The sequence below is a fragment of the Oncorhynchus gorbuscha genome, linkage group LG14 (assembly GCF_021184085.1).
Source record: "Oncorhynchus gorbuscha isolate QuinsamMale2020 ecotype Even-year linkage group LG14, OgorEven_v1.0, whole genome shotgun sequence".
Classification (NCBI taxonomy): Eukaryota; Metazoa; Chordata; class Actinopteri; order Salmoniformes; family Salmonidae; genus Oncorhynchus; species Oncorhynchus gorbuscha.
In genome coordinates, this window is record NC_060186.1 from 34,614,012 (window position 1) to 34,630,088 (window position 16,077).

At 42.7% G+C, this 16,077-nt stretch overlaps 1 protein-coding gene across 7 annotated transcripts in view; it reads right to left on the reverse strand.

Moving 5' to 3' along the window:
- The window catches only part of brca2 (BRCA2 DNA repair associated), a 37,683-nt gene extending 22,444 nt beyond the window's left edge, over positions 1 to 15,239 (reverse strand). For 4 of the 7 annotated variants that reach the window (XM_046297867.1, XM_046297866.1, XM_046297864.1 and 1 more), the window contains exons 1-9: positions 14,367 to 15,114; positions 4,128 to 4,202; positions 3,752 to 4,000; positions 1,047 to 1,107; positions 847 to 896; positions 719 to 747; positions 511 to 622; positions 361 to 422; positions 32 to 122 (exon numbers count right to left, since the gene is read on the reverse strand). In XM_046297867.1, coding sequence (XP_046153823.1) covers positions 32 to 122; positions 361 to 422; positions 511 to 622; positions 719 to 747; positions 847 to 896; positions 1,047 to 1,107; positions 3,752 to 4,000; positions 4,128 to 4,179 — 706 coding nt within the window. In that variant the 5' untranslated portion in view covers positions 4,180 to 4,202; positions 14,367 to 15,114. The other 3 variants (XM_046297861.1, XM_046297863.1, XM_046297862.1) reach the window with 3 other exon arrangements.
- Positions 15,240 to 16,077: the final 838 nt, after the last annotated feature.

Below are 16,077 nucleotides of genomic sequence, written 5' to 3' on the forward strand. Positions count from 1 at the left end.
CTACTGTAGTTACCAGTCAACAAATACTCACCATTGTGTTGACAGAGAGGTCTATCATTCTGTTCTGGTGACAGCATTGTGCTTCTAGACTCCTTGGCCGAAGGGAAAAGCTTTCGCACAAACTATATGAGGGCAGACAAATCCTTCTCTACAAGTCTGATACACAAATGCCTTGAGCATGGGTAGAGTATCCAAGTGTAATCAAGGGGACACCAATGTACTGGAGCAATATTGTACTATTTATCCAATTTAGTTTTTAAAATTACAGCAAGTCAATAGCATTAGACATCTTTAGAGGAAGAAAAATCTGTTTATCCTTAACCTGCCATGAGTTTTTCTAGGATTGTATGGAATACTCACCATAACCTGCTCTTCCGTAGCAATTCTTACTGGGCACATAAGACTATGCTCCTCACTTTTAGCTGCAAGGGTGAGGACATGCCATTTTAGACAACCAATGTAAAACTCCCATTATAATAAAACCCCAAATTCATACAGGATCACACTTACTCAAAATTATGGTGGGCGACATGACAGGTGTATTGAGAGAACTGGTCCAGGACATATCAGGGTCTAACTGTGCACCAAGACTTTCAGATATACGTTTGGTAGAGTGTGCCTGCTGAAATAAAAAGATCTTAATTAAAAAAAAGTTTATTGGAACTTTTACAACACTAGTTTGGTTTTAAAAAGATTTCCCAAGAACAGCTGCACCTACCGTAGAGTGTTTCGGTGTGTCAAGCAGCCCTGTAAAAGGAAGTTGTGCAAATTTTAAATCAAAACAATAAATACCAATATAATAAATATCAACATCGATCAACACTGAAAAGTCACTAGTCAGCGTACCAAAACTGTCTCCATGCAGCCTTGTTCTATAGGATTTACTGGGGGTCCCGCTGAAAATAGAACCACTGATGTCAACCATCACATTCTGAGCAGGTGGTCAGAATATCAGGATCCAGGCATTAGCAAAGCAAGGTATACTTTTAGATGAGCACATTTGTGAAAAGCCAACGTATCTGCACAAAAGAGACAGACATTCTCACCTGTCTATTGATTTTCCAAATAAGCATGGGCTTGTGTCCATTTTTTCAGTTGCAGAGGTTCCTGAGCAGCAAAATGGAAAATACCAGTGCACACATTCCGCAGCCACGTAATCAGGGATAACATAGAAAATCAGGAAAAAGGAGATAGGCTAACTGGTTAGAGGTAGGTCTAGCACTCATTCACCAAAGAAGGGTTCTCAGTTAAAGAACTTATGACGGAGTAGGAATTTGTACAACTGTTCTGACGCTCTGTCCACACGTTTAAGATCCTCACTTGCGGTTTTGGAAACTTTTGGAACTTCACTTTCATTTATTTTCATGAAAGAAATTGTAAAATTACGACACCTTTTTAACAAGATTCCCACAAAGGAATATTTCCATATTAAAGCTTTACGGAACAGAGGCGCCCATCAGTTCAAATTATCTACAGTTGAAGTCAGAAGTTTACATACACTTAGGTTGGAGTCAATAAAACTCGTCTTTCAACCACTCCACAAATTTCTTGTTAACAAACTAGAGTTTTGGCAACTCGGTTAGGACATCTACTTTGTGCATGACAAGTAATTTTTCCAACAATTGTTTAGACAGATTATTTTACTGCATCACAATTACAGTGGGTCAGACGTTTACATAGATTAAGTTTAAACAGCTTGGAAAATTCCAGAAAATGTCATGGCTTTAGAAGCCTTTGATTTGAGTCAATTGGAAGTATACCTGTGGCTGTATTTCAAGGCCAACTTTCAAACTCAGTGTCTCTTTGATTGACATCATGGAATATTCCAAAAATAAATCAGCCAAGACCTCAGGAGAAAATATTTTTTGTAGACCTCCACAAGTCTGGCTCATCCTTGGTACCTTCAGGCGTTTGGAAATTGCTCCCACGTTCATCTGTACAAACAATAGTACGCATGTATAAACAGCATGGGACCACGCAGCCATCATACCGCTCAGGAAGGAGACATGTTCTGTCTCCTAGAGATAAACGTACTTTGGTGCAAAAAGCGCAATCAATCCCAGAACAACAGCAAAGGACCTGGTGAAGATGCTGGAGGAAACAGGTACAAAAGTATCTATATCCACAGTCAAACGAGTCCTACATCGACATAACCTGAAAGGCCGCTAAGCAAGGAAGAAGCTACTGCTCCAAAACCACCATGAAAAAGCCAGACTACGGTTTGCAACTGCACATGGGGACAAAGATTGTACTTTTTGGAGAAATGTCCTCTAGTCTGATGAAACAAAAATAGAACTGTTTGGCCATTATGCCATCGTTATGTTTGGAGGAAAAAGGGGGAGGCTTGCAAGCCGAAGAACACCATCCCAACCGTGAAGCACGGGGGTGGCAGCATCATGTTGTGGGGGTGCTTGGCTGCAGGAGGGACCGGTGCACTTCACAAAATAGATGGCATCATGAGGCAGGAAATTAAGTGGATATATTGACGTAACATCTCAAGACATCAGTCAGGAAGTTAAAGTTTGGTTGCAAATGGGTCTTCCAAATGGACAATGACCACAAGCATACTTCCAACGTTGTTGCATAATGGCTTAAGGACAACAAAGTCAAGGTATTGGAGTGGCCATCACAAAGCTCTGACCTCAATCCTATAGAAAATTTGTGGGCAGAACTGAAAAGGCGTGTGTGAGCAAGGAGGCCTACAAACATGACTCAGTTACACCAGCTGTCAGGAGGAATGGGCCAAAATTCACCCAACATATTGTGGGAAGCTTGTGGAAGGCTACCCGAAACATTTGACCCAAGTTAAACAATTTAAAGGCAATGCTACCAAATACTAATTAAGTATGTAAACTTCAGACCCACTGGGAATGTGATGAAAGAAATAAAAGCTGAAAGAAATCACTCTATTATTCTGACATTTCACATTCTTAAAATAAAGTGGTGATCCTAACTGATTAAATGTCAGGAATGGTGAAAAACTGAGTTTAAATGTATTTGGCTAATGTGTATGTAAACTTCCGACTTCAACAATGTAAACTGAGATCATGTGACACTAAAATAAAGTCCACCTGTGTGCAATCTAAATAATTATGTGACTTCTGGAAGTAATTGGTTGCACCAGATCGTATTTAGGGGCTTCATAGCAAAAGGGTGATTACATATGCATGCATCACTTTTCTATTTTTTAAATAAGTTATTTTCATTTCACTTCACCAATGTTTTCTGTGTGACCAACATCAAGATGTAAGTTGCATCTCAATAGTTGTATTGCTTCTTCAAATCAGGACAACAGTTTACAGCTGTGCTAACAATTGCAAAAGGGTTTTCTAATGATCAATTAGCCTTTTAATTAGCTAACACAACGTGCCATTGGAAGTGAGTGATGGTTGCTGATAATGGGCCTCTGTACACCTATTTAGATATAAAAAAATTAAAAAAACATTTAAAAAAGGTGTTTCTAGCTACAATAGTCATTTACAATTTTAACAATGTAATGTAACAATGTCTACACTGTATTTATGATCAATATGATGTTATTTTAAAATTGACAATTGTTATGCTTTTCTTTCAAATTAAAAAACAAGGACATTTCTAAGTGATCCCAAACTTTTGAACAGTAGTGTAGGTCCTTGGATGTGAAAGGAGTAGGCTTGCCAACAATCCTTAACAGTACATTTTGGGCTATGGTACGTCAATGATGAAATTTAGAATAGTTTATTATAAACAGTGCAAACAAATATTTCTCTACCTTGATCAGGAAAAAACACTGCATCTTCTATCAACGTCTCAGGAGACTGTGGTCTTCTCTGCCTGAAAATCTTTGGGGTAGAGAACATATCACCATCAAGGGGACATTTCCCCAATGGTGTTCTGAAACTGCCATCTTGTCCACAAGATATTGCAGTACTGGGATTATCTTTCTCTGTATCACCCCAATCCCGACTGGAAGCTTTAGCAGTGAGCTCTTCAAACCAGTTTGGGTTCAGAGGTCCCAACTCTTCATTGAGAGGATATGGAATAGAGAAGAGTCAGTATAAATGATATGACAATATCATTGCTAGCAGGTACATTAATATGATTATAATGAGAAAATTAGATGCAAAGTTTAAAAAATGACTTGCTACCTTCCCATATTTGATCCTTGAAAGCATCAAACATGTTTCTCCTTATGTCCATGTCTTAGGTCATCTGTGGTATGCCTGAAACGAGTTGATTATTAAAGTTTACTTAGCTAGATAAGCAAATAGCTAGTCTATATGCAGCATTCACGACTGGCAAACCTACAGTGCAGTCGCAAACTATTCAGACCCTTTGTTATTTTACAGCCTTATTCTAAACTTTAACCAATTAAAATGTTTCAGCAATCTAAACACACTATCCCATAATGCCAAAGCGAAAGTTTAGACATTAATAAAAATGAAGACCTTATTTACATACAGTACCAGTCAAAGGTTGACACACCTACTCAATTCAAGGTATTTCTTTTATTTAACATTTTCCACTTTGTAGAATAATAGTGAAAACATCAACTATTAACTAACATATGGAATCATGTAGTAACCAAAAGTGTTAAACACATCCAAATATATTTTATTTTTGAGATTCTTCAAAGTAGCCACCCTTTGCCTTGATGACAGACTTGCACTCTTGGCATTCTCTCAAACAGCTTCATGAGGTAGTCACCTGGAATGCATCTCAATTAAGAGGTGTGCCTTGATAAAATTACATTTCTGGAATTTGTTTCCATCTTAATGCATTTGAAATAATCAGATGTGTTGTAACAAGGTAGAGGTGGAATACAGAAGATAGCCCTATTTGGTAAAAGACCAAGGCCATATTATGGCAAGAACAGCTCAAATAAGCATAGAGAAACGACAGCGTCATTACTTGAAGATATTAATGTCAGTCAAGGCAGAACATTTCAAGAACTTTGAAAGTTTCTTCAAGTGCAGTCGCAAAAACCATCAAGCGCTATGATCAAACTGGCTCTCATGAAGACCGCCACAGGACAGGAAGACCCAGAGTTACCTCTGCTATAGAGGATACGTTCAATAGTTACCAGCCTCAGAAATTGCAGCCTAAATAAATGCTTCAGAGCTCAAGTAACAGACACATCTCAACATCAACTGGAGACTGTGTGGAACAGGCCTTCGCGGTAAAACTGATTCAAATAAACCACTACTAAAGGACAGCAATAAGAGACTTGCTAGGGCCAAGAAACTCAAGCAATTAACATTAGACTGGTGGAAATCTGTGCTTTGGTCTGTTGAGTCCAAATGTGAGATTTTTTGTTCCAACCGCCGTGCCTGTGACGCAGGGTAGGTGAACGGATGATCTCTGCATGTGTGGTTCCCACTGCATGGAGGTGGTGGTGCTTTGCTGGTGACATTGTCAGTGATTTATTTTGAATTGAAGGGAAACTTAACCAGCATGGCTATCATAGCATTCTGCATTCTGGGATTCTCTGCCTCTAACCCCATTACGGGGGCTGAGTCACTGGCTTGCTGGGGCTCTCTCATGGCGTCCCTGGGGGGGGGTGCGTCACCTGGGTGGGTTGATTCACTGTTGTGGTCAGCCTGTCTTGGTTGGCGCCCCCCCCCCCCTTGGGTTGTGCCGTGGCGGAGATCTTTGTGGGCTATACTCGGCCTTGTCTCAGGATGGTAAGTTGGTGGTTGAAGATATCCCTCTAGTGGTGTGGGTGCTGTGCTTTGGCAAAGTGGGTGGGGTTATCCTTCCTGTTTGGCCCTGTCCGGGGGTCCTCGGATGGGGCCACAGTGTCTCCTGACCCCTCCTGTCTCAGCCTCCAGTATTTATGCTGCAGTAGTTTGTGTCGGGGGGCTAGGGTCAGTTTGTTATATCTGGAGTACTTCTCCTGTCCTATTCGGTGTCCTGTGTGAATCTAAGTGTGCGTTCTCTAATTCTCTCCTTCTCTCTTTCTTTCTCTCTCTCGGAGGACCTGAGCCCTAGGACCATGTCCCAGGACTACCTGACATGATGACTCCTTGCTGTCCCCAGTCCACCTGGCCATGCTGCTGCTCCAGTTTCAACTGTTCTGCCTTCTATTATTCGACCATGCTGGTCATTTATGAACATTTGAACATCTTGGCCACGTTCTGTTATAATCTCCACCCGGCACAGCCAGAAGAGGACTGGCCACCCCACATAGCCTGGTTCCTCTCTAGGTTTCTTCCTAGGTTTTGGCCTTTCTAAGGAGTTTTTCCTAGCCACCGTGCTTTTACACCTGCATTGTTTGCTGTTTGGGGTTTTAGGCTGGGTTTCTATACAGCACTTTGAGATATCAGCTGATGTACAAAGGGCTATATAAATAAATTTGATTTGCAGCAATATGTAATCCCATCTGGTTTGCACTTAGCGGGAATATCATTTGACTCCAGGTTGTGTAAGGGCTACTTGACCAAGAAGGAGAGTGATGGAGTGCTGCATGAGATGACCTGTTCTCCACAATCACCCGACCTCAACCCAATTGAGATGGTTTGGGATGAGTTGGACCGCAGAGTTTAGGAAAAGCAGCCAACAGGTGCTCAGTATATGTGGAAACTCCTTCAAGACAGTTGGAAAAGCATTCCAGGTGAAGCTGGTTGAGAGAATGCCAAGAGTGTGCAAAGCTGACATCAAGGCAAAGGGTGGCTACTTTGAAGAATCTCAAATATAAAATATATTTTGATTTGTTTAACACTTTCTTGGTTACAACATGATTCCATATGCGTTTTTGATTGGAACTGTAAGTATTCAGACCCTGAATACTGACCGCAGTATACCCTCAAAATTGACCGCAGTTGCATCTTGTTTCCATTGATCATCCTTGAGATGGTAAATTCAATTGATTGTACATGATTTGGAAAAGCACACACCTGTCTAGATAAGGGCCAACAGTTGAGTGTATTTCAGAGAAAAAACCAAGCCATGAGGTCAAAGGAATTGTCTATAGAGTTCCGAGACAGGATTGTGTCGAGGCACAGATCTGAGGAAGGGTATCAAAAAATGTCTGCAGCATTGAAGGTCCCCAAGAACACATTGACCTCCATCATTCTTAAAATGGAAGAAGTTTGTAACCACCAAGACTCTTCTCACAGCTGGCCGACCCGGCCAAACTGAGCAATCGGGGGAGAAGGGCCTTGGTCAGAGAGGTGAAGTACAGAGGTCTTAATGAAAACCTGCTCCAGAGCGCTCAGGACCTCAGACTGGGGCAAAGGTTCATCTTCCAACAGGACAACGACCCTAAGCACACAGCCAAGACAATGCAGAAGTGGTTTCAGGACATTTAACATTTAACATTTACATTTAAGTCATTTAGCAGACGCTCTTATCCAGAGCGACTTACAAATTGGTGCATTCACCTTATGACATCCAGTGGAACAGCCACTTTACAATAGTGCATCTACATATTTTAAGGGGGGTGAGAAGGATTACTTTATCCTATCCTAGGTATTCCTTAAAGAGGTGGGGTTTCAGGTGTCTCCGGAAGGTGGTGATTGACTCCGCTGTCCTGGCGTCGTGAGGGAGTTTGTTCCACCATTGGGGAGCCAGAGCAGCGAACAGTTTTGACTGGGCTGAGCGGGAACTGTACTTCCTCAATGGTAGGGAGGCGAGCAGGCCAGAGGTGGATGAACGCAGTGCCCTTATTTGGGTGTAGGGCCTGATCAGAGCCTGGAGGTACTGAGGTGCCGTTCCCCTCACAGCTCCGTAGGCAAGCACCATGGTCTTGTAGCGGATGCAAGCTTCAACTGGAAGCCAGTGGAGAGAGCGGAGGAGCGGGGTGACGTGAGAGAACTTGGGAAGGTTGAACACCAGACGGGCTGCGGCGTTCTGGATGAGTTGTAGGGGTTTAATGGCACAGGCAGGGAGCCCAGCCAACAGCGAGTTGCAGTAATCCAGACGGGAGATGACAAGTGCCTGGATTAGGACCTGTGCCGCTTCCTGTGTGAGGCAGGGTCGTACTCTGCGGATGTTGTAGAGCATGAACCTACAGGAACGGGCCACCGCCTTGATGTTAGTTGAGAACGACAGGGTGTTGTCCAGGATCACGCCAAGGTTCTTAGCGCTCTGGGAGGAGGACACAATGGAGTTGTCAACCGTGATGGCGAGATCATGGAACGGGCAGTCCTTCCCCGGGAGGAAGAGCAGCTCCGTCTTGCCGAAGTTCAGCTTGAGGTGGTGATCCGTTATCCACACTGATATGCCTGCCAGACATGCAGAGATGCGATTCGCCACCTGGTCATCAGAAGGGGGAAAGGAGAAGATTAATTGTGTGTCGTCTGCATAGCAATGATAGGAGAGACCATGTGAGGTTATGACGGAGCCAAGTGACTTGGTGTATAGCGAGAATAGGAGAGGGCCTAGAACAGAGCCCTGGGGGACACCAGTGGTGAGAGCGCATGGTGAGGAGACAGATTCTCGCCACGCCACCTGGTAGGAGCGACCTGTCAGGTAGGACGCAATCCAAGCGTGGGCCACGCCGGAGATGCCCAACTCTGAGAGGGTGGAGAGGAGTATCTGATGGTTCACAGTATCGAAGGCAGCCGATAGGTCTAGAAGGATGAGAGCAGAGGAGAGAGAGTTAGCTTTAGCGGTGCGGAGCGCCTCCGTGATACAGAGAAGAGCAGTCTCAGTTGAATGACTAGTCTTGAAACCTGACTGATTTGGATCAAGAAGGTCATTCTGAGAGAGATAGCGGGAGAGCTGACCAAGGACGGCACGTTCAAGAGTTTGAGAGAAAAGAAAGAAGGGATACTGGTCTGTAGTTGTTGACATCGGAGGGATCGAGTGTAGGTTTTTTCAGAAGGGGTGCAACTCTCGCTCTCTTGAAGACGGAAGGGACGTAGCCAGCGGTCAGGGATAAGTTGATGAGCGAGGTGAGGTAAGGGAGAAGGTCTCCGGAAATGGTCTGGAGAAGAGAGGAGGGGATAGGGTCAAGCGGGCAGGTTGTTGGGCGGCCGGCCGTCACAAGACGCGAGATTTCATCTGGAGAGAGAGGGGAGAAAGAGGTCAGAGCACAGGGTAGGGCACTGTGAGCAGAACCAGCGGTGTCGTTTGACTTAGCAAACGAGGATCGGATGTCGTCGACCTTCTTTTCAAAATGGTTGACGAAGTCATCTGCAGAGAGGGAGGAGGGGGGGGGGGAGGAGGATTCAGGAGGGAGGAGAAGGTGGCAAAGAGCTTCCTAGGGTTAGAGGCAGATGCTTGGAATTTAGAGTGGTAGAAAGTGGCTTTAGCAGCAGAGACAGAGGAGGAAAATGTAGAGAGGAGGGAGTGAAAGGATGCCAGGTCCGCAGGGAGGCGAGTTTTCCTCCATTTCCGCTCGGCTGCCCGGAGCCCTGTTCTGTGAGCTCGCAATGAGTCGTCAAGCCACGGAGCGGGAGGGGAGGACCGAGCCGGCCTGGAAGATAGGGGACATAGAGAGTCAAAGGATGCAGAAAGGGAAGAGAGGAGGGTTGAGGAGGCAGAATCAGGAGATAGGTTGGAGAAGGTTTGAGCAGAGGGAAGAGATGATAGAATGGAAGAGGAGAGAGTAGCGGGGGGAGAGAGAGCGAAGGTTGGGAAGGCGCGATACCATCCGAGTAGGGGCAGTGTGGGAAGTGTTGGATGAGAGCGAGAGGGAAAAGGATACAAGGTAGTGGTCGGAGACTTGGAGGGGAGTTGCAATGAGGTTAGTGGAAAAACAGCATCTAGTAAAGATGAGGTCGAGCGTATTGCCTGCCTTGTGAGTAGGGGGGAAGGTGAGAGGGTGAGGTCAAAAGAGGAGAGGAGTGGAAAGAAGGAGGCAGAGAGGAATGAGTCAAAGGTAGACGTGGGGAGGTTAAAGTCGCCCAGAACTGTGAGAGGTGAGCCATCCTCAGGAAAGGAGCTTATCAAGGCATCAAGCTCATTGATGAACTCTCCGAGGGGACCTGGAGGGCGATAAATGATAAGGATGTTAAGCTTGAAAGGGCTGGTAACTGTGACAGCATGAAATTCAAAGGAGGCGATAGACAGATGGGTAAGGGGAGAAAGAGAGAATGACCACTTGGGAGAGATAAGGATCCCGATGCCACCACCCCGCTGACCAGAAGCTCTCGGGGTGTGCGAGAACACGTGGGCGGACGAAGAGAGAGCAGTAGGAGTAGCAGTGTTATCTGTGGTGATCCATGTTTCTGTCAGTGCCAAGAAGTCGAGGGACTGGAGGGAGGCATAGGCTGAGATGAACTCTGCCTTGTTGGCTGCAGATCGGCAGTTCCAGAGGCTACCGGAGACCTGGAACTCCACGTGGGTCGTGCGCGCTGGGATCACCAGATTAGGGTGGCAGCGGCCACGCGGTGTGGAGCGTTTGTATGGTCTGTGCAGAGAGGAGAGAACAGGGATAGACAGACACATAGTTGACAGGCTACAGAAGAGGCTACGCTAATGCAAGGAGATTGGAATGACAAGTGGACTACACGTCTCAAATGTTCAGAAAGTTAAGCTTACGTAGCAAGAATCTTATTGACTAAAATGATTAAAATGATACAGTACTGCTGAAGTAGGCTAGCTGGCAGTGGCTGCGTTGTTGACTTTGTAGGCTAGCTGGCAGTGGCTGCGTTGTTGACACTACACTAATCAAGTTGTTCCGTTGAGTGTAATAGTTTCTACAGTGCTGCTATTCGTGGGCTAGCTGGCTAGCTAGCAGTGTTGATTACGTTACGTTGCGTTAAAAGAACGACAACAATTATCTTTGATACACAGACGGCTATGTAGCTAGTTATGTAGCTAGCTACGATCAAACAAATCAAACCGTTGTGCTGTAATGAAATGAAATGAAAAAATGTGATACTACCTGTGGAGCGAAGCGGAATGCGACCGGGTTGTTGAGTGCGGAAGTTCTATTCAGTAGACGTTGGCTAGCTGTTGGCTAGCTAGCAGTGTCTCCTACGTTAAGGACGACAAATAGCTGGCTAGCTAACCTCAGTAAATTAAGATAATCACTCTAAGACTACACGCTCTAAACTACACAATTATCTTGGATACGAAGACAGCAAAGACAACTATGTAGCTAGCTAACACTACACTAATCAAGTCGTTCAGTTGAGTGTAATAGTTTTTACAGTGCTGCTATTCGGTAGACGGTGGACGTATGCTAGCTGGCTAGCTGCTGGGCAGATAGCAGTGTAGACTACGTTAGGACGACGAAATACAAGTTGCAATAGAAGTGCTGACTGTTTCACTATGTTGTCCTCTTTCTTTTCCTTTTTCTTCTGTCCTTCTTTTGTCCTTATTTTGTCTTCCTTTCTTCTGTTAACTAGATATTTTTTGTTGTTATTCTTTGTAAGCTAGCTAGCTTCTTCCAGGAGAGTCCCTAGCAACTGCTTAGCAACAAGTAAACAATTCTGCTAGCAATTCAGATAGCTAAGATAACTGTACAATTTTATGAAAAATAGTTAATTTTTCAAAAGCCTGTCTTTTTGGTTTGTTCCTTGTTTTGTCTTCTATTGAGTCTTGCAGTTTTCTCTTGATTTTTTTGATGTACTTCACTCTAAAAAACCATTTAAATCTCAATATATACAGGAGCTCATTTTTCAGCAGCTGCTCAATTTAGAACTCCGGAACACATAGAACACACAATCTCAATGTCCTTGGGTGGCCCAGCCAGTGCCCAGACTTGAACTCGTTCTAACATCTCTGGAGAGACCTGAAAATAGCTGAGCAGTGACACTCCCCATCCAATCTGACAGAGGATATGCAGAGCGGAATGGTAGAAACTCCCAAAATTCAGGTGTGCCAAGGTTGTAGTGTCATACCCAAGAAGAATCAAGGCTGTAATCGCTGCCAGAAGGTGCTTCAACAAAGTACTGAATACTTGTGTAGATGTGATCGGATCGGCAGACTATTTAATCCATTTTAGAATAAGTCTGTAACGTGAAATAAGTCAAGGGTTCTAAATACTTTCTGAATACACTCTGTGGCAAGCCATCTGTTAGCTCAGCCTGTTCTTATAGACGAGACATAGTAAATGTAAATCCGGGACACTCAAATTAGTTTGATATGTAACCATACCAAATATAACCATACCAAATATAACATAAGACAAATGGTTACTGGGTGGTTGGTCGGGTAGGTGGGCATAGAACAGTAACGTCTTGCAAGTTAGAATCTCACAGACAATTTTAGCATTTTATTAGCTACTTTTAAGATACTTTGCAACTACTTAGCATGTTAGCTAACCCTTATCTCTAGCTAATATCGGCTAACCATAGCCACCTAGCTAGAATTTGTGACATATGTTTTGCAAATGTACAACATATTGTACATTTTGCAAATTTGGAACATAATATGAAATGTGATAAACATTCACAAAATAATACATACAATTTGAAATGTAACAGTTAATTTAGTATGACGTCCCGGATTTACGTACAGAATCATATGAAATGCTGAGACCAGGTTGGTTTGCTAGCTACTTCACTGCATTATGTTTACAAGGCAAGCTAGGCAAGGTAGTTAGCTTGCTAATATTAGGTAACTGATAGATACTTTGAGAAATGCTAATATTACAACGTTCGGGTCTTTACGTGTCAAAAAAATACATCAAATAACACTATTTGACTCGTCATATAAGCTTGTTGACTAATCAGGCCCTGAATACGTCACATAATTTGTATTTTAATTGTCACAATGATACGAATGCTATGATGCTGGTAAAGTTGTCTCTTGCACCTGCGGCAAGAATGCAGACACTTCCTAAACTCTGGACAGTGCTGGTCATAAAAAAAAAGCTAGCTAGCTGATGGATGCAAACAATGTTCTTCCTCAAAAACATAGCAAAACCACAATCTGTTTCAGTAGCTATAGTTATCTAGCTGGGTGTCATCTAAAATACTCCTAATTTATAAGACAGTTCTTATTTGATTAATGGTGGTCCGACCCACCTATGTGAAGCTAGCCACAATAGTGGAATTTGCAGTTCACTTCTAAATAAATCTCATTAAAAGTGATACAATTGAATACAAATAGTGGTATCATGCCATAATGGAAAAGATCGTGCTAAACGAGGTTGGAATGTTATATCAATTAAAACAAGACAAATTGTTAATTTGACAATCTGAAATCACACTAGATGTAGACTTTCAAATTCCATTGAGGGCATACTTATTTAACTGTACATCCTTACCTATGGATTGTGGGTCAATGACATGGGTTATCAGTCTATTCAGTGACAACCAGAGAACATTAACGTTGTAGTTTTTATTGCGGGACTCCGAAACCACTGAATTGAGCCACATTTATTGTACCAGTCAACCTACTATGTGTATTGAACACTATTCCAGAGGAAAAACAATTCAATGTGGATGTTTTGGAGTCTGATTACTCTGAGGGGGTAAGGCGGTACAGTGCAATATTAAATGTCAATACTCGGGGAGGTAATTTCCCACAGTCAAAGTCCTGCATTTTTTGTTGTATATGTTTTACTTTTTATTTAACCTTTAATTTAATAACAGCTATGATGCTAATATTTGCGTCAACTCTTCAGTTGTGTTCTGTGGGTGTCACCGAAGACTGATAAACCATTTCATTGCTCCACATTACAACCTTGTTTAACATTGTTTTGTCTAAATTAGGCATGATTCCACCAATTGTAACCTTCTGCGTCACTTTCAAAAGGGGACTTATTTTGAAGGTGAAAAGCAAATTCCACTATTGTGGCTAACTTCACAACACAGTAACCCGGTCTGGTCAAGCCTCACTAGCCAAATTCAGCTAGCTGGCTGTTTATAACGTTAGCTTTGGGCAACAAGGTTAAGTAGCTGGCTAGCTAGTTATTTTCATGAACTGAAGTTCGATTTTAATAGAACAACAAGTGACAACCTAGCTAACACTTACTCACATGGATTCCTACATCATTGCTAAGAACATGTATAATGACTGCAGTTTCTACTGGTCATTGTTTTCAAGCTGGTTGCATTGTGGAAGCTAGGTACCAAGCTAAAGCTAGCTACCCCAGAAGTTTCTAATAACATCATTATCAAATATACTTGCAAACATTGATCATGTTCGTTGGATCCTTATCTTATTTAAAAATTCTCACACAGACGTTATCCCATTCGGTCGAACAAATAATTACTTATTACCAACACGGTAGTAAACACATCGTTCGTGGATGGTGTACTTGTTTACAGGCGTATTTTTGTACAGCTTTGACAGTGGTGGCGCTTGGCCTGCACGTGCAAATTCAGTACACACAACCTTCTATAATAGAATTGTGTTATTTGACGAGTCAAATAGTGTTGACGTGCATATATTTTTTGACGTGTATATTGTTTGATACGCAAATACCCAAACGGCGTTCCATAGCCGGAAGCCATTCGTTAAATAAAAATGTAATTTCAACTTACTCTGCCAAATGTCCGTAAGGTCGGTCCTTATGATGGGGGGGAAGTTGAGAAAAAGCATATAATAGAACATTAATTAAACTTTCCAAACATGGGTCAGTTGTAGACCCACTTCCTCTCCGCTTACCCTCATGTCAAAATAACAGTCCTGCAAGTGCGCCATAAACGGCACCAAAAAGCAAGACATTGTGGGGGACTTTGACTTGAGGTAAGCAGTAAGGAACTGACCTCCCGGAGGAACTGCAAGACCCACGGTACATGTTCCATATTCCCCCTGCACAATGATCAACTATATACACAATCCACATAGTAAATTTCAGGGGGTCAAACAACTAGTTCGTAAGTTAAATACTAGCGTTGCTAAAAACGCACCTAGCTTAGTAGCTAACTAATAAAGTTGTCACAAGGAGTTGTTACCACTAACTGTTAGTCCATATTTAGCTAGAGAGCTAACGTTAGTCAACTGAAAAGTTAACGATATGGAGATTTAACTAGCTTGGTAACGTTACGTAAAGACATCTAAAGATAACTAGCAAGATAGCTAACGAGTTACCACTCGTTAGCTATCTTGGCTAGAGAGAGTTAGCTAGAGCTAGAGAGAGCTAACGTTAGTAAGCTGAAAAGTTAACGATATGAAGATTGGTAACGTTACATAAAGACATCTAACGTTAACTAGCTTAGATAGCTAACAACAAACCAACACTGATAAAAAAAAGTGATGACAGCTAGCAAGCTACGCTAGGTGCAAGAGATAAAATTGTAAAAAATTACATAACAATTGTCTCGTTCTCCTCACAGCAGGGGTAAACATGAGACTGCACTGTAGCTAGCAGTCCTTACACAGAAAACAGACCGATAGCTATGACTTCCTTTGACTGCTTCATAAGGTAACGTAAAATGTTTGTCAGACCTTCTTTTTCTATGGTGCAATGGGCGGTCCGCAAACATACGTTTAAGGTGCATGCCGACACCTACTGTGCTGGAGTTTGTGGGTCTAATTACGATTTACAACATTAGCGCCACATTTCTAAATCCTCCTACCTAACTCAGTACTTCTGAGAAAATAAAAAAATAGCCCTACTCTTCAAATAGGCCCATCTTCAAAATCTCGTCCGACCTCAGTGACCCTTCACTTCAATCTTTCAGTCACTTCAAAATACTTACAACATTATAACGACACATTAACAGACATGTTTTAAAACTAAACCAAGATAGACCACAGCCTGTCGTTTCCAATGGTAACAATTTAGTCCTTGTGGGCAGAACAATCAAGGAGGTGGGCAAAGGCAAGCAGGAACGGGCCAATAAGATCTCGTTAGTGCTTGGATTTTATTGGCCCGTTCTAGCAGACATCTGCATATTTCCGTTAGGGAACACCTTGTCTGTGAAATACGCGTGTTCAATAGTTCAATTCGCCTTTGCACTCCTAAATAACGCATTTAAAATAAAAAATATATACTTTGGCATAAGCTAAAGTCTACAAAACTTCGTCAACTATGTTCATAACATATTCTAGTTTTGTGAACAGAAAACTATTGATATCCAATGTTTAATCAATGACATTTGCAGAATGTAGGCCAAAATCCGTCTTCTCCAACTGCTGGCCGCTGGGCCTCCTTTCACTGCCATATTTGGTGGAAACACCAAGCGGATGCTACATATTTATACATCCAGTGAAATATTTGTCTCGTTGTGCTATCTGTGCCATTCACAT